Source organism: Thalassophryne amazonica, chromosome 4 (assembly GCF_902500255.1).
Source record: "Thalassophryne amazonica chromosome 4, fThaAma1.1, whole genome shotgun sequence".
Classification (NCBI taxonomy): domain Eukaryota; kingdom Metazoa; phylum Chordata; class Actinopteri; order Batrachoidiformes; family Batrachoididae; genus Thalassophryne; species Thalassophryne amazonica.
In genome coordinates, this window is record NC_047106.1 from 43,511,649 (window position 1) to 43,535,710 (window position 24,062).

The 24,062-nt window shown below is 40.5% G+C and overlaps 1 protein-coding gene across 1 annotated transcript; it reads right to left on the reverse strand.

Moving 5' to 3' along the window:
• Nucleotides 1-2,866: 2,866 nt before the first annotated feature.
• xaf1 (XIAP associated factor 1) lies at nucleotides 2,867-21,772 on the reverse strand. The gene is made up of 7 exons (XM_034167794.1): nucleotides 21,650-21,772; nucleotides 13,969-14,104; nucleotides 13,824-13,880; nucleotides 8,480-8,696; nucleotides 8,331-8,398; nucleotides 4,794-5,018; nucleotides 2,867-4,468 (listed from the first exon to the last, which is right to left on the reverse strand). Exons 1-7 carry the CDS (start codon nucleotides 21,685-21,687, stop codon nucleotides 4,436-4,438), a joined length of 774 nt encoding a protein of 257 aa, XP_034023685.1. The 5' UTR covers nucleotides 21,688-21,772; the 3' UTR covers nucleotides 2,867-4,435.
• Between the last annotated feature and the right edge of the window lie 2,290 nt (nucleotides 21,773-24,062).

Consider the following 24,062-nt stretch of genomic DNA (forward strand, 5'->3'; position numbering starts at 1 on the left):
ATTATCTTGAAAAATGATTTCATCATCTCCAAACATCCTTTCAATTGATGGGATAAGAAAAGTGTCCAAAATATTAACGTAAACTTGTGCATTTATTGATGATGTAATGACAGCCATCTCCCCAGTGCCTTTACCTGACATGCAGCCCCATATCATCAATGACTGTGGAAATTTACATGTTCTCTTCAGGCAGTCATCTTTATAAATCTCATTGGAACAGCACCAAACAAAAGTTCCAGCATCATCACCTTGCCCAATGCAGATTCGAGATTCATCACTGAATATGACTTTCATCCAGTCATCCACAGTCCATGATTGCTTTTCCTTAGCCCATTGTAACCTTGTTTTTTTCTGTTTAGGTGTTAATGATGGCTTTCGTTTAGCTTTTCTGTATGTAAATCCCATTTCCTTTAGGCGGTTTCTTACAGTTCGGTCACAGACGTTGACTCCAGTTTCCTCCCATTCGTTCCTCATTTGTTTTGTTGTGCATTTTCGATTTTTGAGACATATTGCTTTAAGTTTTCTGTCTTGACGCTTTGATGTCTTCCTTGGTCTACCAGTATGTTTGCCTTTAACAACCTTCCCATGTTGTTTGTATTTGGTCCAGAGTTTAGACACAGCTGATTGTGAACAACCAACATCTTTTGCAACATTGCGTGATGATTTACTCTCTTTTAAGAGTTTGATAATCCTCTCCTTTGTTTCAATTGACATCTCTCGTGTTGGAGCCATGATTCATGTCAGTCCACTTGGTGCAACAGCTCTCCAAGGTGTGATCACTCCTTTTTAGATGCAGACTAACGAGCAGATCTGATTTGATGCAGGTGTTCTCAAAAACTTCATCAAATATTAAACTTTAGAGTAAATAACAGGGAAACAATTTTAAATGTTTTAAGATGTTTACTAATTTATTTTATTATATTTTTGTATTTGTTTGTGGTGATGTCTGTTTGTCCAGCAGGTGGTGCTGCAGCACTGCCAGCAGCTCCACTTCCCACTATGAAATTACCTGTTAAAAAAAATTTCAAGACCTTAAGTAGTGACTGTGATAACAAAATACAAGACAAAGTTGTTGAAGCTTCAAAGTTGACTGCATTTCAAACCACCTCCTTCCTCATGTTCTTCCATAGTGTCAGAATAATAACGATACTACAACCCCTGGCAAAAATTATGGAATCACCGGCCTCGGAGGATGTTCATTCAGTTGTTTAATTTTGTAGAAAAAAGCAGATCACAGACATGACACAAAACTAAAGTCATTTCAAATGGCAACGTTCTGGCTTTAAGAAACACTATAAGAAATCAAGAAAAAAATTGTGGCAGTCAGTAACGGGTACTTTTTTAGACCAAGCAGAGGGAAAAAAATATGGACTCACTCAATTCTGAGGAATAAATTATGGAATCACTCTGTAAATTTTCATCCCCAAAACTAACACCTGCATCAAATCAGATCTGCTCGTTAGTCTGCATCTAAAAAGGAGTGATCACACCTTGGAGAGCTGTTGCACCAAGTGGGCTGACATGAATCATGGCAACACGAGAGATGTCAATTGAAACAAAGGAGAGGATTATCAAACTCTTAAAAGAGGGTAAATCATCACGCAATGTTGCAAAAGATGTTGGTTGTTCACAGTCAGCTGTGTCTAAACTCTGGCCAAATACAAACAACATGGGAAGGTTGTTAAAGGCAAACATACTGGTAGACCAAGGAAGACATCAAAGCGTCAAGACAGAAAACTTAAAGCAATATGTCTCAAAAATCGAAAATTCACAACAAAACAAATGAGGAACGAATGGGAGGAAACTGGAGTCAACATCTGTGACCGAACTGTAAGAAACCGCCTAAAGGAAATGGAATTTACATACAGAAAAGCTAAACGAAAGCCATCATTAACACCTAAACAGAAAAAAACAAGGTTACAATGGGCTAAGGAAAAGCAATCGTGGACTGTGGATGACTGGATGAAAGTCATATTCAGTGATGAATCTCGAATCTGCATTGGGCAAGGTGATGATGCTGGAACTTTTGTTTGGTGCTGTTCCAGTGATATTTATAAAGATGACTGCCTGATGAGAACATGTAAATTTCCACAGTCATTGATGATATGGGGCTGCATGTCAGGTAAAGGCACTGGGGAGATGGCTGTCATTACATCATCAATAAATGCACAAGTTTATGTTGATATTTTGGACAGTTGAAAGGATGTTTGGGGATGATGAAATCATTTTTCAAGATGATAATGCATCTTGCCATAGAGCAAAAACTGTGAAAACATTCCTTGCAAAAAGACACATAGGCTCAATGTCATGGCCTGCAAATAGTCCGGATCTTAATCCAATTGAAAATCTTTGGTGGAAGTTGAAGAAAATGGTCCACGACAAGGCTCCAACCTGCAAAGCTGATCTGGCAACAGCAATCAGAGAAAGTTGGAGCCAGATTGATGAAGAGTACTGTTTGCCACTCATTAAGTCCATGCCTCAGAGACTGCAAGCTGTTATAAAAGCCAGATGTGGTGCAACAAAATACTAGTGATGTGTTGGAGCGTTCTTTTGTTTTTCATGATTCCATAATTTTTTACTCAGAATTGAGTGATTCCATATTTTTTTCCCTCTGCTTGGTCTAAAAAAGTAACCGTTACTGACTGCCACAATTTTTTTTTCCTGATTTCTTATAGTGTTTCTTAAAGCCAGAAAGTTGCCATTTGAAATGACTTTAGTTTTGTGTCATGTCTGTGATCTGCTTTTTTTCTACAAAATTAAACAACTGAATGAACATACTCCGAGGCCGGTGATTCCATAATTTTTGCCAGGGGTTGTAAAAAACATATATGAGTTTAACCACTTAAAGAAGAAAGAAGCACTCCACTTAAAAATGTCTCTTTTTTTATTGCCCTCTGGGTAAATTGTCCATGTAGACTGTGACGTATGTGCAGAATTTGTCACGACAGTCCATTTTTCATAAATAAGTTGCTGTATCACAACCTGAAGAGGCTGATCACTGCTCAGCCCAGGTTGAGCAGAGATATGGAGTCAGATTGGTGCACTCTCACATAAAACATGCATTTGGGTGTATTATAATGTTTCATACGCATAGATATTAACTGCGAGTGTGCGCGCAAGGATAAAGGTGCTCTGAGCGAGGAGGAATATGTGACCAGTGTGGCCCCGCCCTCTCGAAGTTTATTTCTGCTCACGCGCAGCGGATTTCTGCTATGGAACTTGGGGGAGGATTTTGGCAGAGTAAAATTTGATTGACAGCCCTCCTCCTCTGAATGAATGAGCGAATGAATTTATTTATTCTGCACACAGATCAACAATAACAAAAACTCATAAAAAGAACAACTTAATGTACCCATGTGGCTGAAAGGGTGTAGACAGATGCAAAGCTTCAAGCTCTGCTGTGATTGGTCATTTCTGAAGAGCGAGATTTGATTAACAGCCCTCCTCTCTGACACGGATGTCTGCTAAAACGAAGGAGACACCGTTGTCTTCTTCGGGGATGTGGTGGCGTAATGGTTTGCACGTGATTTAAGAGGTTTTACTTTGTCATCTGATGGTTAATAATCACATTATTCCCTTTGATCAGTTTGGATGTAGTGTCAGACTCAGACGCGCCAGGTTTCATTAATCTCAGGTGATTTTTAGGATTTTTTTGTAACTTATCATTAAATAATGCTGAATTTATGTGGAAACAATTGTTGTGCAGAAGCTTCAGAGATCTGTCACTGAGATAGGTGATGACTGGAGTGCAGTTTTAAGCAGAAATGAGGCAAAAATCGGTTAACGCCGTTGTCTCAGTTTTATCAGACTTCTGTGTCAGAGGGCTGTCAATCAAATCTCACTCTTCACAAATGACAAATCACAGCTGAGCTAGTACCAACCCCTTTGTCCCCTCCCCCATAGTGCCAAAACCCTCCCCCAAGTTTAGAGTGACAGAACAGAAATCTGCTGCGCATGAGCAGAAATAATCTTTGAGAGGCCGGGGCGCACTGATCACAATCCTCCTCGCTCGCATCACCTTTTTCTTCACTTGCAGAGCAGTTTCCTTTGATTGTACACAGGCGCAGAGATAATTTGCGTGCACACGTGTTAAATAATATAATACGCCCGAATGCATGTTTTACGGGAGAGTGGTTTTGGCACCGATCTGACGCCATAAGAAAGCAGTGGGCGGGGATCAAGGACTGGTTTCTGCCTTTTTCAGGGAACAGGAGGAGAAGACACGTATTTGTCATCTTTGTTCAGCAGTTTTGTAAACCATTTTTGGGAAATAGATGATATATGAGAATATATTGCTTGCAGAAGATTTTTTTATACCTTAAGGTAGCATTAGAGCAAATGTTTCAGCAAAGAATTAAATGAGTTAGTTTTAACAGCTTAAATTAAAATCCTCACATTCCACTATTAATATTAAAGCATTTGTGCTTCTGATGTTTTATTTCAAATGGATGTGGATCTGGCACTTCACCTGAAAGCAGAGAGAGTGGACAAAAAACTTCTTACAATATGAAGTGTTCAACAAAACATTATGTACAGTAATGTGCAAATGTTTTTGTCTTAGGTGTATCCACAGAAAACCAAATTTGATATGCAGATACAGAATAATAAAATGACTGCAACAGTATAATTTAAAAAAAACACTATTTTTTTTTTTTAATTGCAGGAGACCACCGAGAACAATTTTTTTTTTAAAGGTACAAAGTTGCCACACAGTTTACTTATTCATATTAGATATTTAACAGTTCTTCATTAATTTAAAACATTTTGGGTTTGTGTGTGAGGGTGAAGTTTACCTCGTGCCATCGTAGCGTGTAGACTGGCAGTGCCAGGTGACAGTAGGGACAGGTGCTGATCTGGTTTGGATCTTCTTTATCATCCCACTCGTCCCTGCTGTCTCGATCTGACAGCAACGCTGCCTTCCAGGCCGCCTCCTCTGTCTCTAAATCACTGTCCTCATCTTCTTTCGTTTCTCCCTCTGTCTCGTCCAAGCTCTCAGTGGAGGGAGATGCACACTCCAACTGTTTCAGAGGACGGCAGCATATAGTTAGAATTTAATGAGGCCATACTGACAAAAGGTGGAGAGTTCAGTCAAACAGTATGTGACAAATGTTTGTTGGACAGTGACGTGCAGTCGCAAAGAAGCAAAATGTCAGCAGGAGCCTTTCAGATCATGTGATCATAAAAAATAGTCATATAAAGTGGTGGATGTAGGAGCAGACTGTCTGCTGTTCGACCTTCAAGATCCTGACATAACAATGAAAAACCTTCCACATTCTGAGAATTACTAAATTTAACGCACTGCTAAAATACCCTCGGCCATATGACCATGTTCTTCTTTATACTTTGCAGTTGTTTAATTGGTGTCCCAGTACACAGTACATATATATATATATATATATATATATATATATATATATATATATATATACGAGGTCTGTTAGAAAAGTATCCGACCTTTTTATTTTTTGCAAAACCATATGGATTTGAATCACGTGTGATTGCATCAGCCAAGCTTGAATCTGCGTGAGTTTTTTCATGCCTGTCGGTTGCGTCATTCGCCTGTGAGCAGGCTTTGTGTGAGCAGTGGTCCACCCCTCTCGTCGGATTTTTATTGCGAATAAATGTCTGAATGATTTGGAGCTTTGCTGCATCAAATTTTTCCAGAAACTGTGAGAGACCTCCAGGTGGACACCATTCGGAAAATTTAGATGGCTGTCAGTGACAATTTTATGGGGATTACACAGATTAAGGAGTGCTCCAGCCGGTTTAAAGACCGCCCACAGCGTCTGAGAGCGCGGCGCACTCCGAGCACCGATCGTCAGGCTGACACCCCGCTGAAACAATCAGATAATTTCCAACGTGAAGGCTTTGTTGATCCGGGACGTCGTCTGACTTCCACAAAAAAAGGCAGAAGACGTGGACATCAGCACTTTTTCGGCACATTCCACTGTTACAGGAGTTTTTTTCATGGAAAGAGGAGCAGAGGGATGCGCCACCGTACCGCTCATGGTGCGGCACAAAACCACCTCCGTGTTGGTCTCACAGGACGGCTTTCAGATGGCTCAGACAGCTTCTGGTTGCTTTTCAGTCGTGTGAATATCCGAGAAATTGTGCATGAGCTGGACATGCGCCAACATGTCCTGTGAGGCTTCATCACGGTGTTGCTTTGCACCATGCGGAAACGTTCCGACGCGCGGAAATTCCTCCGCACGTCTGTCTCAAAGTGCCGAAAAAGTGCTGATGTCCACGTCTTCCGCAATTTCTGTGCTAGTCAGATGATGTCCCGGATCAACACAGCGTCCAGTTTAGAAATGAACGGCACATTCCACTGTTACAGGAGTTTTTGTCATGGAAAGAGGATGCGGAGGAATTCCGCGCGTCGCGGCGGAGCCGCATGGCGCAAAGTAACGCCGTGATGAAGCCTCACAGGACATGTTGGGGCATGTCCAGCTCATGCACAATTTATCGGATAGTCACACGACTGAAAAGCCACCGAAAACCGTCTGAGCATCTGAAAGCTGTCCTGTGAGACCAACATGGAGGTGGTTTTGTGCCGCGCCATGAGCGGCACGGTGGAGCATCCCTCCACTTCTCTTTCCATGAAAAAAACTCCTGTAACAGTGGAATGTGCCGAAAAAGTGCTGATGTCCACGTCTTCTGCCTTTTTTTGTGGAAGTCAGACGACGTCCCGGATCAACAAAGCCTTCACGTTGGAAATGATCTGGTTGTTTCAGCGGGGTGTCAGCCTGTCGATCGGCGCTCGGAGTGCGCCACGCTCTCAGCAGCTGTGGGCGGTCTTTAAACCGGCTGGAGCACTCCTTAATCTGTGTAATCCCCATAAAACTGTCCCTGAAAGCCATCTGAATTTTCCGAATGGTGTCCACCTGGAGGTCTCTCACAGTTTCTAGAAAAATTTGATGCAGCAAAGCTTCAAATCATTCAGACATTTATTCGCAATAAAAATCCAATGAGAGGGGTGGACCACTGCGCACACAAAGCCTGCTCACAGGTGAATGACGCAACCGACAGGCGTGAAAAAACTCACGCATGCGCACGAAGGTTCAAGCTTGGCTGATGCAATCACACGTGATTCAAATCCATATGGTTTTTGCAAAAAATAAAAGGTCAGATACTTTTCTAACAGACCTCGTGTATATATATATATATATATATATATATATATATATATACACACTCACACACATACACACATTTATTGTTACTTACATTAAGATCCTACTGTCTTATGTACAATTTGTACAATAACGCCCCTCTACCAATCAGTCAATCTCAAACAATATTTACATTTTAATGGCGTCTGCAGGAGGGTGTGCATGAGCATTTGACTAGAGTGGAAGCTAGCTCTGAGTTAGCCGAAGTTAGCATGCACGCTAATGTCTGCGAAATGTCTTGTAAATCACTCCAGAACTGTTATCAGGTTACAAAAAAGCATTTTAATGTTTAGAAGTGTTTATTTCTCGCTAACATTTACATAATATATGACAAAGAAGGTATATTTACACACAAACGAAACTGAGTTTGCAGCTAGCGAGACCAGCCACTAACGTCACGGTGCTGCTCCACTTGGATTAGCGCTCACCCCCATCCCTCAAGCCAAAAAAAAAAAAAAAAAGAAACCACAGTGAAACAGAATGCGACTTTTTAACCCTTTAAAATAGGTCAAGGTCTGTGTCCCAAGAATGTTCCCTGTGAATTTAAAGACTCTGGCAGTAATAGGACTGGAATTACGCTGAGGACAGACAGATGAACGGACAGATGCCAAGTCTTCGCAATACCCGATAACCATATTTGATGGCCTGGGGTAAATGGACTGCGTTTACATTGCGCTTTTCCATCTGCATCAGATGCTCAAAGTGCTTTACAGTAATGCCTCACATTCACTCCGATGTCAAGGTGCTGCCATACAAGCTGCTCATTACACAACGGGAGCAACTAGGGGATTAAGGACGTTACCCAAGGGCCCTCAGTGATTTTCCGGTTAGGCTGGGATTTGAACCAAGGATCCTCTGGTCTCAAGACCAACGCTTAACCACTAGACCATCACCTCCCCAAAAAAATCTGTTAATCAAAAAATAATCATTAAGCCAATGAAAAAAAAAATCAAATACAATAACAGTATGAGTTGCAGCCCTACTGGAGTGTTCAGTTTAAAAGTCCATCCATCCATTTGTCAAATTAAGTTTGAATCAAAATAATGCAATTACCAGCTTTTTGCTTTCTCTTTTCACGTGTACAGTTTGTAAATCTAGTAAGGAGATGAGTGTTTTCACACTTTTTCACGTTCTCAAAAGGTAATGAAATTTCTGTACCTCATGTTCTTCTATGTCCTCAGCTGGAATTGATGCACTACATCCTCTGCAAATGACTGTTATTTTCACTGATGAAAAAGAGAAAGCACTTACTATGTGAACAAACAAGACTTCTTGATGTAACTTATACTACATGCGTATTTTCTTACTGTTGTTGCTTGCACCACTGGTTAGAGGAGAATCTGAGGTCATAGCTGGGCACGTGTGGTTATGCTTTAGCTGATCTTTCAGGGTGACGTAGCGCCCGCAGTCCCCACAGAGCTCGGTGCGACTCCCGCACACCAGACTGTGCTCGGCCTCTTTTTTCCACGGCACCTCCAACTGACAGAACTGACAGCTCTGCAGACGCTGCTCACACTCTTTAGACTGCCAGACAAACCACAGCAGACGTTCTGATGAGAATCTGTCCTACCGCATGAGTGGAGCATGCACTGTGGTAAAGAATGTAAAAGTAAGCCTTTTATGCAGTTGCCAGTCACGATTTTGTTTCCCTTCATGGTTTTGCTTTTTTGTCAACAGGGATTCACGCTCCTTTGCCTTCTTTTGCAGTATGTATCATCCTCTATTTCACAAAAATGAGAGTTTTGAAACTTGTCAGCCTGCACTACCAACCAGCAGATAGTGTATAGTAAGGAAACCAGTCCGGGGTGGGTGGGACACCAGTGTCATAATCATCAAAGGTGCACCACGATATGGATTGTGTAATAATGTCAATGCCTTTTTAAATCAGTAAGCCCCATATAACAGCACAGAACTCCTGTCAAGACAGAAATTTTATTTTTTTTAAATGACATCAATAAGAAATAACATCAAATCCATAATTTGGAAATCAATCATTTTGGTGAGGTCTGATCAGCACTGCAGCACTGAGGCTGTGATCACAGCTAGAGAAAGAAATGGTCTGGGAACATGTTAAATACTTTTCTTAGGGCCCCTTCACACAAAGTACGAATAAGTACAAATCAGGGCAAATCATGGCGAAACAGCTCATATGAGCGAACCACAAAAACATTGAGCCGACAGGCAGGCTTGAACGATCCCACTGCGACGGTTTCATGCACACGTTTGCACAAAACCATCGCAGCGGGAACACAATGCGAGCAGCTGGAGCATGTGTAACCACATCATGCAGGTGCTGTGGAAAAAAAATAAATGCCACCAACAGGATTCGAACCTCCAATTTACAAAAGCTCTGACTGCCAACCAGAAACTACCATCAGGTATCACCTTTTACAGGCCAGCTACCATCGCTGGACTGTAAAAGGTGCAGAAAAATGCCTGAAATCAACAAGGAGATGGGCGTATTTAAAAAAACAAAAAAAAACACACTGTAAAAAAACAAAAAAACACCGCATTTTATTGAATCCCTCTTATCAAGCGGACAACACAAGTATGAACTATGTGTTCCTCTGCAGATGACCCGTGGTCACAGATGTACAGTCATCAAATGACATGAATGGAGCAGTACGCTCCTGTCATGTCCACATCTGCTGAACCCAGCATGTTTATGTATTTCCACGTGAGGACAGCAAGCACACACGCGCGTCAGTCAAAACACGGTACGTGTTCTGTAGCTGTGATGTCCAGGACCACAGATGTCAACAGCTCCTGCTGATGGCAAGCAGCCACACCCCCTGTAAGTTCAGTGCACAGACCAAGGTGTCACTCTGTGATCAGATGAGAGGCGACTTGCCTGTGGGGGGACACACGAACCACACGCACGCCATATGTTGGGGGAGCGGGGGAGGAGCACGCGAAACACATGCACACGTGTGGTGGGGAAAGCTGACACTGGCACGCCACATGTGCACTTGGCAACTACAGAGTCGTGGGGGTACTTAGACATATTTCACATCCAGCTCGAAATTGACCGTCTGCTGACTGTTTTCGTGCTAACAGTGCGAATGGGCACACATTTTCTAAGTGTCAAGTGAGCGGTGTTGATGTTCGTGTGTGTCACCTGGAATTTGGCTGACACCTGCCGCGAGAGGGATCTAATGGGCTCTCACAGGGCACACTGTGTTTTTCAGCCGCTAGTGTGCGCAAATAGTTGTAGCAACAGGTGTACGAGGCATTGCAGGCAGTAGCAACACGTGTACGAGGCATTAGAGGCAGCTCCGATTTTTCACAATTGGCATGCAATTCCTCCTCCATGCACTAATCGACTTAAATCGTGTTATGTGTGAAGGGGCCCTTATCGATGTAACTGGCTTCAAAGTCATTTTCACATGAAGATATGTCATGGAACTGATTAAGCCGTGATTGTATTGTGAAAACCAGCAGATTTTTGCATTGCGTGCACACTCATTTAAGCAATCATTAATTATATGAGCGAAGCGTCGTGCAGCGGCACGAAGCTCACTCATGGTACAGGACTTCCTAAACAGAAGTGCCAATTTTCAAATCCACAGTAAAACAGGAAATGTTCAAATGTCAAACACTTCCTGGATTGACAGATGAGATCCCATGGAATCTTGCGGGAACTCAGTGGCAAGCTCACACTCAAATAGGAAGTGCCAACTTTTCAGTCACAGTGAAACAGGAAATGTTGAACACGGGTGGAGCTAGAGCCGAGGCCGGGGTTTTACTGGACTCCCTTGAAATCTGATTGGACACAGATGATTGACATATCACATCACCACACGTCTGGTTGAAAGACCTGCATTTTCAAATCTTTGAGCCACAATGACTGCTAGGTTCCTCCTGTCCAGTAGGTAGCGCTGTGCCCCACAAAAAGTTCTAATCCACCTTAGTAGAAGAAGAAAAATGTTTGCTTCAGATTTGGACTGAACACGTTGTTTGAACTATGGACTTCTAATGACACCAAACTTATATTGGTGAGTAAATGACGGTATTTTATGCCAGAAATGAGGTCCAGGTTGTTAAAAGCAGCATTTCTCCTTTAATTCGGGTTGCCTTACATACACGTTAAAACTAACAGACTGCAGCTGGTTCATGCTCTGTTGGCTTATTAGTGCAGCAGATAACTGAAACAATCCTTCAAATGGTGATACAAGCATCAAATTCAGGACAAATACAGCTGGAGCAAAATTAATGGAGCAACTTTAACTTTTGACCCCTGTACAAACTGAAACTGACCTTTGTCACCATTCTTGCTGATTTTACCTCATAACTCCATAACATTCAGTCACAGATTGTCCAAACTATACCTTTTTTGGAATCTTTATGATCAGGCAAATAATGTGGTGTAGTTTTCTATATGATTGGAGCATCTTTTATTTTTGAACCCCTGTGTAATTCTTCAATTGACCCCTTCCTGGCTGCCTATTGAAAATTCAAGTGGTCAGTTAGTTTTTTCAAAAGAGTTAATGTCTGTGGATTATTTTGTGTCAAATCTGATGCTTGTATCACCATTTGCAGGATTCCACTCTAAATATTCTCTTATCTGCTGCACTATATATGAGATGTAAGATGCTGCTCCTCAGTGTTTCTCAGTTGCCCTCAAAAATATTGTAACACTTGGTATTTCACACATTTTAATTTGTTTATTCCATTTCAAATCTTTTTTTTCTAAATTTATCTTCCTTAACTAAAACTGAAAGCAAATCTCTACAACTTGATACAAATTAATTAAAACTATAAAATCCAGCTTCCTGATGAAGTGGTGTAGAGGAGGATTTTCTTAAAAAGAAGACCTGAAAGTTCAGCTACAATTTGACAGAAAGTACATTTGAGATGAAAGCCTAGATTTGATGTTTTGGTGAAAGAACCTTTTGTATTTCTTCATAATTGATGTAGATCAAGTCCAAGACATATTCAGTGACTTGGAAATGTTCATGTTTCCATCCCCTGACTTGTCTAAAGAAAACTGACAATAAAAGTAATTATTATTTACAGGTTTTATCACATTTTATAGATTTGCTTTCAGTTTGAGTTTGAGGAAGATAATTTTAGAAAATTTTCTTCTTTAGTTTTTTGCATTTCTTGTATTTAAATGGCATAAACAAATTAAAATGTGTGAAATTCCAAGTGTTCCAATACTTTTGGAGGCACAGTATCCTAACATTATGATGAGTGCAAAATGAATGTAGTATTATTACCGTTTTGTTTAAGAATGTTAATTGTCACTGTTGCTGCACTTTGTGTCAAATCATAGTCATATGGTATATCATATTGATATGAAAATTCAGTAAGGTATATCTTCTGTTATACATTCCAAATCTAAGGTGGAACTCGACTAGTGTTTACTAAGGTACATCTAAATATCTTTAAAGAAAAAAAAACAAAAAGAGAGTAGAGCCACTTAGGTGCCTGGTCTTGAGAACCAGGGATGGTAGGTTGAAAAGCTTTTTTATCCTATGGGAACTCTCCCTACCCACCTAAACGGCTCAAGAATATGGACAGCATGTTTATAAGTGACATTTACACGACAATTTATATGACAGTATTGACAATGGTAATTCGGCCATATTGCACAGCCCTACTGTCAACTAGCTGAAAACTTTGAATATTAATTTACATCTACATTAAAAAAAATGCTTAAAGTGGCAGGGGGTTAAGAGGCCTGTAATTAGGGGGGTCAGCTGAAAAGCAAAAAAAGAAAAATTCTTAAAAAGGTGAAGAGTATGGGGGCAGAGCCCCTGCAGAAGCTGAAAGGCTAAATAGGGAAAATACTTAAAAAGGTGGGGGTCTGGGGGGAGGGGGCGGAGCCCCCAGAAGCTGAAAGGTTTTAGTCATGCTCATGCTCCCAAGAACAACTTTACTGAAAAAAGTCTGAAGGACCTAAATGACATGGTTAGATGGCGATGCGCTTTTCCAGGCATGTGAGAGGCAAATAAAGAAAACTGCTTAAAAAAGCGTGGTGAGATGCTGACGAGCTTCGCTCTTTCGTGTCCGTGACATTTGCATATTGTACTGCCATGGATTGTTAAATATTAAAAAATATATTTAAAAAATTGTAAGAATTTGCAAGCAAACTCAAAGTTTTTCATTCAGATTTTAACTATGAAGGAGTAGATTTGAAAAATGAAAACAGTTCTGGTCAGTCTCTTGCTTAAATAAGATTATTATTAAAGGGGTCATATAGTGCAAAACCAGTAATACTTTGATATACAACCACTGTCCCAAAAGCGAAAAATACCATGATATTAATTTTAGGTAATATTGCCCACCCCTACAACCAGTAATTTCTTTTTTCTCCAGTCTCCCAGCTACACTGCAAAAGTGAAAGTAGAGTTGAAAGTAAATGACTATCCTTTTACTTTGAAATTGCAAAAATGGTAGACATTCTTTCATCAACATAATGTTTAATGCCCATTCAGCTTGTAGATCTACTCCATCATCAAAAGCAACAAAAATGTATAAAAATAAAGTAATCGTGAAATAATCAAAATCAGTTCAAAAGCTGGCATCAGTTCAAATCAGTTCAAAAGTTGGCATCGACAGCATACCCGAGGCGCATGGTATGTTTGTATACCGGAGAGGTATACTATATGAAACCTGTTATCTAGACAACAGTACTCTTGTGTTTACCTCATGGTCAGTTAGGTGACAACGTTCCACCTTTTTCTTACACTTTGAGCATCTGACCTGAAAAACAAAATACAAAAACAAACCAGTTTTGTAAACTCCACAGGACATTAACCATTGTGTGATGTGATCATAGTGTGTATCTTACCAGGGTGTGCTGGTCTTCTCTGTGTTGCTTTAGTTGTTCTTTGGGAACTGCTTCATCACAGTCAGGACAGAGACATAAGAAGCGTTTGCAGTGGAGCTCGTGCAAAGCAAAATTAGACTCTGCAACCTCCTTGTGACTTAAAAGACAGAGCAAGGGATTGTTACACAGGATCTGCTTTCTACTTCAGGCAAAGTTGTGTATCTTTCATGATGTATGAAACATAGTTTGGGAAAAAGAGTGATAAAATAGTAGGCCGTGGCTACAGGTACGGACCCGTATTTACAGAGACCGTTCTAATACGGAGGGTGTCTTACCGACCAATCAGAATGCACAAATATGTCCGTACCCATACCATATCAATCAATCAATCAATCAATTTTTTTTTATATAGCGCCAAATCACAACAAACAGTTGCCCCAAGGCGCTTTATATTGTAAGGCAAGGCCATACAATAATGATGTAAAACCCCAACGGTCAAAACGACCCCCTGTGAGCAAGCACTTGGCTACAGTGGGAAGGAAAAACTCCCTTTTAACAGGAAGAAACCTCCAGCAGAACCAGGCTCAGGGAGGGGCAGTCTTCTGCTGGGACTGGTTGGGGCTGAGGGAGAGAACCAGGAAAAAGACATGCTGTGGAGGGGAGCAGAGATCGATCACTAATGATTAAATGCAGAGTGGTGCATACAGAGCAAAAAGAGAAAGAAACAGTGCATCATGGGAACCCCCCAGCAGTCTACGTCTATAGCAGCATAACTAAGGGATGGTTCAGGGTCACCTGATCCAGCCCTAACTATAAGCTTTAGCAAAAAGGAAAGTTTTAAGCCTAATCTTAAAAGTAGAGAGGGTGTCTGTCTCCCTGATCTGAATTGGGAGCTGGTTCCACAGGAGAGGAGCCTGAAAGCTGAAGGCTCTGCCTCCCATTCTACTCTTACAAACCCTAGGAACTACAAGTAAGCCTGCAGTCTGAGAGCGAAGCGCTCTATTGGGGTGGTATGGTACTACGAGGTCCCTAAGATAAGATGGGACCTGATTATTCAAAACCTTATAAGTAAGAAGAAGAATTTTAAATTCTATTCTAGAATTAACAGGAAGCCAATGAAGAGAGGCCAATATGGGTGAGATATGCTCTCTCCTTCTAGTCCCCGTCAGCACTCTAGCTGCAGCATTTTGAATTAACTGAAGGCTTTTTAGGGAACTTTTAGGACAACCTGATAATAATGAATTACAATAGTCCAGCCTAGAGGAAATAAATGCATGAATTAGTTTTTCAGCATCACTCTGAGACAAGACCTTTCTGATTTTAGAGATATTGCGTAAATGCAAAAAAGCAGTCCTACATATTTGTTTAATATGCGCTTTGAATGACATATCCTGATCAAAATGACTCCAAGATTTCTCACAGTATTACTAGAGGTCAGGGTAATGCCATCCAGAGTAAGGATCTGGTTAGACACCATGTTTCTAAGATTTGTGGGGCCAAGTACAATAACTTCAGTTTTATCTGAGTTTAAAAGCAGGAAATTAGAGGTCATCCATGTCTTTATGTCTGTAAGACAATCCTGCAGTTTAGCTAATTGGTGTGTGTCCTCTGGCTTCATGGATAGATAAAGCTGGGTATCATCTGCGTAACAATGAAAATTTAAGCAATACCGTCTAATAATACTGCCTAAGGGAAGCATATATAAAGTGAATAAAATTGGTCCTAGCACAGAACCTTGTGGAACTCCATAATTAACTTTAGTCTGTGAAGAAGATTCCCCATTTACATGAACAAATTGTAATCTATTAGACAAATATGATTCAAACCACCGCAGCGCAGTGCCTTTAATACCTATGGCATGCTCTAATCTCTGTAATAAAATTTTATGGTCAACAGTATCAAAAGCAGCACTGAGGTCTAACAGAACAAGCACAGAGATGAGTCCACTGTCCGAGGCCATAAGAAGATCATTTGTAACCTTCACTAATGCTGTTTCTGTACTATGATGAATTCTAAAACCTGACTGAAACTCTTCAAATAGACCATTCCTCTGCAGATGATCAGTTAGCTGTTTTACAACTACCCTTTCAAGAATTTTTGAGAGAAAAGGAAGGTTGGAGATTGGCCTATAATTAGCTAAGATAGCTGGGTCAAGTGATGGCTTTTTAAGTAATGGTTTAATTACTGCCACCTTAAAAGCCTGTGGTACATAGCCAACTAACAAAGATAGATTGATCATATTTAAGATCGAAGCATTAAATAATGGTAGGGCTTCCTTGAGCAGCCTGGTAGGAATGGGGTCTAATAAACATGTTGATGGTTTGGATGAAGTAACTAATGAAAATAACTCAGACAGAACAATCGGAGAGAAAGAGTCCAACCAAACACCGGCATCACTGAAAGCAGCCAAAGATAACGACACGTCCCTGGGATGGTTATGAGCAATTTTTTCTCTAATAGTTAAAATTTTGTTAGCAAAGAAAGTCATGAAGTCATTACTAGTTAAAGTTAATGGAATACTCAGCTCAATAGAGCTCTGACTCTTTGTCAGCCTGGCTACAGTGCTGAAAAGAAACCTGGGGTTGTTCTTATTTTCTTCAATTAGTGATGAGTAGAAAGATGTCCTAGCTTTACGGAGGGCTTTTTTATAGAGCAACAGACTCTTTTTCCAGGCTAAGTGAAGATCTTCTAAATTAGTGAGACGCCATTTCCTCTCCAACTTACGGGTTATCTGCTTTAAGCTACGAGTTTGAGAGTTATACCATGGAGTCAGACACTTCTGATTTAAAGCTCTCTTTTTCAGAGGAGCTACAGCATCCAAAGTTGTCTTCAATGAGGATGTAAAACTATTGACGAGATACTCTATCTCCCTTACAGAGTTTAGGTAGCTACTCTGCACTGTGTTGTTATATGGCATTAGAGAACATAAAGAAGGAATCATATCCTTAAACCTAGTTACAGCGCTTTCTGAAAGACTTCTAGTGTAATGAAACTTATTCCCTACTGCTGGGTAGTCCATCAGAGTAAATGTAAATGTTATTAAAAAATGATCAGACAGAAGGGAGTTTTCAGGGAATACTGTTAAGTCTTCTATTTCCATACCATAAGTCAGAACAAGATCTAAGATATGATTAAAGTGGTGGGTGGACTCATTTACTTTTTGAGCAAAGCCAATAGAGTCTAATAATAGATTAAATGCAGTGTTGAGGCTGTCATTCTCAGCATCTGTGTGGATGTTAAAATCGCCCACTATAATTATCTTATCTGAGCTAAGCACTAAGTCAGACAAAAGGTCTGAAAATTCACAGAGAAACTCACAGTAACGACCAGGTGGACGATAGATAATAAATAAAACTGGTTTTTGGGACTTCCAATTTGGATGGACAAGACTAAGAGACAAGCTTTCAAATGAATTAAAGCTCTGTCTGGGTTTTTGATTAATTAATAAGCTGGAATGGAAGATTGCTGCTAATCCACCGCCCCGGCCCGTGCTACGAGCGTTCTGACAGTTAGTGTGACTCGGGGGTGTTGACTCATTTAAACTAACATATTCATCCTGCTGTAACCAGGTTTCTGTTAGGCAGAATAAATCAATATGTTGATCAATTATTATATCATTTACCAACAGGGACTTAGAAGAGAGAGACCTAATGTTTAATAGACCACATTTAACTGTTTTAGTCTGTGGTGCAGTTGAAGGTGCTATATTATTTTTTCTTTTTGAATTTTTATGCTTAAATAGATTTTTGCTGGTTATTGGTAGTCTGGGAGCAGGCACCGTCTCTACGGGGATGGGGTAATGAGGGGATGGCAGGGGGAGAGAAGCTGCAGAGAGGTGTGTAAGACTACAACTCTGCTTCCTGGTCCCAACCCTGGATAGTCACGGTTTGGAGGATTTAAGAAAATTAGCCAGATTTCTAGAAATGAGAGCTGCTCCATCCAAAGTGGGATGGATGCCGTCTCTCCTAACAAGACCAGGTTTTCCCCAGAAGCTTTGCCAATTATCTATGAAGCCCACCTCATTTTTTGGACACCACTCAGACAGCCAGCAATTCAAGGAGAACATGCGGCTAAACATGTCACTCCCGGTCTGATTGGGGAGGGGCCCAGAGAAAACTACAGAGTCCGACATTGTTTTTGCAAAGTTACACACCGATTTAATGTTAATTTTAGTGACCTCCGATTGGCGTAACCGGGTGTCATTACTGCCGACGTGAATTACAATCTTACCAAATTTACGCTTAGCCTTAGCCAGCAGTTTCAAATTTCCTTCAATGTCGCCTGCTCTGGCCCCCGGAAGACAATTGACTATGGTTGCTGGTGTCGCTAACTTCACATTTCTCAAAACAGAGTCGCCAATAACCAGAGTTTGATCCTCGGCGGGTGTGTCGTCGAGTGGGGAAAAACGGTTAGAAATGTGAACGGGTTGGCGGTGTACACGGGGCTTCTGTTTAGGGCTACGCTTCCTCCTCACAGTCACCCAGTCAGCCTGCTTTCCCGGCTGCTCGGGATCTGCCAGGGGGGAACTAACGGCGGCTAAGCTACCTTGGTCCGCACCGACTACAGGGGCCTGGCTAGCTGTAGAATTTTCCACGGTGCGGAGCCGAGTCTCCAGTTCGCCCAGCCTGGCCTCCAAAGCTACGAATAAGCTACACTTATTACAAGTACCATTACTGCTAAAGGAGGCCGAGGAATAACTAAACATTTCACACCCAGAGCAGAAAAGTGCGGGAGAGACAGGAGAAGCCGCCATGCTAAATCGGCTAAGAGCTAGTAGCTACGCTAAGCTAGCGGATTCCTAAAAACACGCAAAGTGAATAATGTGTAAATAATTTAGAGGTGATTCAGCAGAAGGAGTGCTTTAGTTAAGGCACGTAAAGATTACACTGGGAAACAATTCGTAATCTAGATAACTAGATCAATCTAACTGCGCAGATTAAACAGCTAACAGATACAGAAAAACACCGCTGTGCTCCGGAACAGGAAGTGATACAATACCGCAGTGAGAGCCAACCACCAGTAGAGTGGCTACTGGTGGTTGGCTACCATATGCGGCTAAAGGTCTGGCAAGGCTTCAAAAATCATCCGTACATTGTCTGTATCTTCAGTGAACCTCGGTCCATACCTTTAGCAGTCCCGCAGAAGATATGGATGTACGTACCCGTAGCCACTTCGAAAATAGTAACCATAACTTCTGTGGATTATGGCGTAAGTGTTATGTGTTACTGACAGAGAAAATGGATCAATATTCGGCAAAGCAACACAATCATGTATCACTGAATCACAAAGAATTGATTTGCATTATTTCTGTCGAAATAATGTGCTTAGATTAATTAATTATTGAAAAAATAAAACATTGATTCATCATGCTCCCTGTTTACAGAAACTACATAAAACACACACACACACAAAGAAAATTACTCTGTTCACTGTCTACAGTCTGGAATTTTCATACAATTGGAGTTTTTCAAGCCTGAAATCTCACATCTACTCAAAAGACTGAGGAGCAAGCTAAGAGTTAGCACACCTGATGCTATCAGCTCTCCACCAGGCCTGTGGACTGAACCCACCTGAGAGTGTGGCATGGCTTTATGAATTCAATAATATTCTGAAATCTTTACGGCGGTCGGATACTGGCGTGAAGTTAGACAGTAGATAGTAGTTCATTATTCAGACAGTAATTTGCGATAAAGCAGTTCTGGTTGTATTATGGGCAAAAAATGTTTTTAAAATGGAAATAAACGTGCCCTGTTGAATTCTACTTTTAAAATATCCAAAATAAAACAATAATTTAGCCACAACTTTAGTGAAAAAAAATGCTGCAAAAACAATTATGAAAAGAGCTTATAGTTACACATCAAAAAACGAGAAATAAAAGAATGACAAAAACAATTTAAAAATAAAAAAAACTGTCAAGATAAGTGACTACTGTACAAATAATATTTTGAAAATTCAGATTTTCTGTCCTGAATAACTGTCCACACTTAAGCAGTAATAGCTTAAGTGTGGACCCCTCAATTTCACTGTATTTAATGATATGATGAACTACTGTCTGGAAAATGAATCACTGTCCAGAATCTGAATAACTGTCCACACTTAAGCAGTAATAGCTTTTACATGGGCAAGTGCATTTTGGCGCCACATGCCCAGATATGTTGAGTGCCCTTGCCCCATGCCCACCAAACTTCATTTCACCCCCTCACACCCCCTCAATTTCACTGTATTTACTGCTTAAGTGTGGACAGTTATTCAGATTCTGGACAGTGATTCAAATTACAGACAGTAGTTCGTCATATCATTAAATACAGTGAAATTGAGGGGTGGGAGGGGGTGAAATGGAGGTTGGTGGGCATGGGGCAAGGGCACTCGACATATCTGGGCAGGTGGCGCCAAAATGCACTTGCCCATGTAAAATCTATTACTGCGTAATTGTGGACCATTATTCAGATTCTGGACAGTGATTCAAATTCCAGACAGTAGTTCATCATATCATTAAATACAGTGAAATTGAGGGGTGGGAGGGGGTAAAATGGAGTTTGGTGGGCATGGGGCAAGGGCACTCAACATATCTGGGCATGTGGCGCCAAAATGCACTTGTCCATGTAAAACCTATTACTGCTTAAGTGTGGACAGTTATTCAGTGCAGAAAATCTGAATTTTCGAAATACAGTATTATTTTTTACAGTAGTCACTTGTCATCTTGACTATTTTTTATTTTTAAATTGTTTTTGTCATTATTTTATTTCTTGTTGTTTTTGATTTGTAACTATAAGCTCTTTTCATAATTGTTTTTGCAGCACTTTTTTTTTCACTAAAGTTGTGACTAAATTATTTTTTATGTTGGATATTTTAAAGGTAGAATTCAACAGGGCACGTTTATTTCCATTTTTAAAAACATTTTTTTTTTTTTTTTTGCCCACAATACAACCAGAACTGCTTCATCGCGAATTACTGTCTGAATAATGAACTGTCTACTGTCTAACTTCACGCTCGTCGGCTATCCTCAGACTCCTGAAGCTTTGGGGGCTGTCAGCAAGGGAAACTGCAGCGGTTAGTAACTTTTTTATGTTTTGCTGGAATAAGAGCAAATAACTTAATAACTGCAAAATCAAACAAAAAACCCCAGAGCTCCAAACTGTAACTCTTTCAACTATTTCGATGTATTGTTGCATTGCATTGTGGGTAACGACAAAACGCAGAAAGAAGTAGGCTACCGGGGGCATAGACATTATGACCGGGGGTATTTTATTTTGAAAATTGCTTGAGCTGCTGCCCCCGCGACCCGACTTCGGATAAAGCGGAACTGCCACGAAATTGACTTCCTGTCTCGCTCCTCTGCTCTGTGTACTTTAGGCTAAGTGCAACAGATTGCTTTTCGCAACAAAAAAAGTTGTGCACGCAATTAATTTAGATTAATTAATCACAAAGTATGTCATAATTTAGCTTCATTATTTATGGCTAACAGCCCTAATTTGCATAACTTGGGTCAGTGTTGAACGTGCGCTAACCCCTTGTTAGGAAACTGTCCATTAGTTTTAAATAGATAATATTAATGTATTAATATCAGTCACATTCCTCTGCACACAGAAAAACCTCTTTGCACAACCAGCAGTGGTTAAAATCTTAAATACTTGTCACTGTTATTGGTACAGTCGTTGTCAAATCATAACTTAATTATTTTGTGTAGTTTAACAACACTCACCACAGCTCACAAACGCGCGCCCCCTCCTCCTCATTCATCTTTACTGTCAGAATAACCCGCAGATAGAAGATAAATCCAGTCCTGACTCGACTCTTCAGCAAAACAGAAAGTGAAATTAAGTCTAAGTTATATGGCGCCTCTGTCAGCAGGTGGCGCCAAAGTTGCGTTACTATGACGACAGCTTTGAAGTTTAGTGTTGTGAAGTTTGGTCACCTGAACGAGTAAATATGGTTCTAGTTATTATCATTTAAACTGTATCAAAAAGAAAGAAATAAACAAGAAAACATGTCATACATCCTTAAGTTGGTCAAATGTATCTTCCCACTTAGGTGTTTAGTACAAATATGTAGGACCAAGGTCACCATTCTTTATTTTAACTTTAAGCGATGCAATATAAAAGCCACAAAGAAGGTTAGGCTATGATAAGAGATGAACTTTTTAATAAAAAAAGTGTAAAATGGCGCTGACTGATATTGATACATATTCTGAACTGTCCAATAGGTGGCAGCACAACACATGATGTCGTGTCTTTCTTTTCATTTGGACTGTGGAACAATTGTCCAAAACATGGGTGCTTCCAAGTAGTGATGGCAATTTCGAAGCCTCATGAACCAATGAGCCACTGCAACACAACTGGCTGAAAATCGACACACTGCTTCGACGTGTTTGATACAGTTTGAAGGGTGACATCTGCTGGTTAAAGCAGTGGGCTTTTGACTAGAAGATCCTCTGTTCATATCACCATCAGGCTAGAAAATCACTAAGAGCCATTGAACAAGGTCCTTAATCTGTAAATTGCACCTGGTCTGCAGCTGAGCATCATTGTAAAGCACTTTGACTATGAACATGCAACATAACTTCAGTCCATAGATTTTTGAGTAGATTGATCAAAGGACAAGTCAAAGAGAACATGGTCTGATAAATACATTTTTTGTTTATCTCTCAACAACCAAGAAGCCTACAAGGATTATCTTAAAGCACTGTACTGGTCCTTCACGGTAAAGAAGGAGCTGAGCTGGAAGGCGAGGCTCTCAATTTACCAGTTGATTTACACTCCTATCTTCACCTATGGTTATGAGCTTTGGGTAATGACTTAAAAAACAAGATCATGGATACAAGAGGCTTACACTCCTAGAGAAGCTCAATTAAGCTCGGAGTAGAGCCACTACTTTCTCGCATCAAATGGAGCCAGTTGAGGTGGTTTGGGCATCTGGTAAGGATGCTCCCTGGTCATCTCCCTCAGGAGGTCTTCCAGGTATGTCCAACCAGGAGGAGGCCCTGGGGAAGACTCAGGACATGCTGGAGAGATTATATTTCCCAACTGGCTTGGCAACCCTTGGGATCACCCTGGAAGGGTTAGAGGACTTGGTCGAGCATATGGAAGTGTGGGATAAGCTGCTTGCTCTGCTGCCACTGCGACCTGGATAAGTGGTTGAAAATTAATGAATGAATATACTAATCAGCATAATATTTGTGATTGAGTGGTATGAATGACTTCATAATGAAGTTACACCAAAATCATATGGTGAAGTTATACAGTCAAAAACACCATTACAGACAGATGCATATTTAGTTGTACATTTATATTGTGGCGTGTAGAGTGTGCAGGGTATGCAACAGCCTTCTGATACCTTCAACAGCTTGAATACTGACAATTTTAAAAGTCAGAAACTTTCAAATAAATGATTGATGCCTCTGACAGGTTGAAGAAATCATGCAGCAGCAGAAATGCATTAAAGGTTTCATACTGTTCATATTTATGCAGAAAATGTGTTTGACAGCAAACACACCTCTGTATTGACCCAAAACAGTCAATAACAGCCAAAGTAGCATTGTAATGATCACACTCACCGTTTTAAGACAGACAGCTTTGAGTAGCTGGAAAAAAAAAAACTCAAAAAATTTCATGTGTGCTTGGAATAATATGAGTTGTCTGTAGGATATGCAGAAGATTTGAGGTGTTGTTGCAGGAATGAGGAGCACAACAGCTTCATGTCAAGAATTAGTGTTGGATGCTGCTGCTGTCATACCCCAAATGCATTTGTGTAATGCACTTTAGACTGTGCACTGTCACAAGTCGCGATAGTGGTCTAGGTTTGTAACATTCACATTTTTAATACAAATTGATCAAATGAACAAAAATGCATGAATCACATGAAATTAAAGCAGCAGTTATGAAAGGAAATGTCAGTGAAATGCACATGCACAGTAATAAAAACTAAGGACGTGTTTTTCTGTTTTTCAGTAGCAATGATTTAAAAAAAAAATCACTGGCAAAATTTTGACAGTTTTTGATTGCGGATGAAGTTTGAACTTGGGATGGGAGTTAATTTCTTACTTTTGTGATGACTCATGCAGAATATGTTCACTTGTAAGTAGGAAGCATTTAAATATGGATGAAGTATCTTTGAAT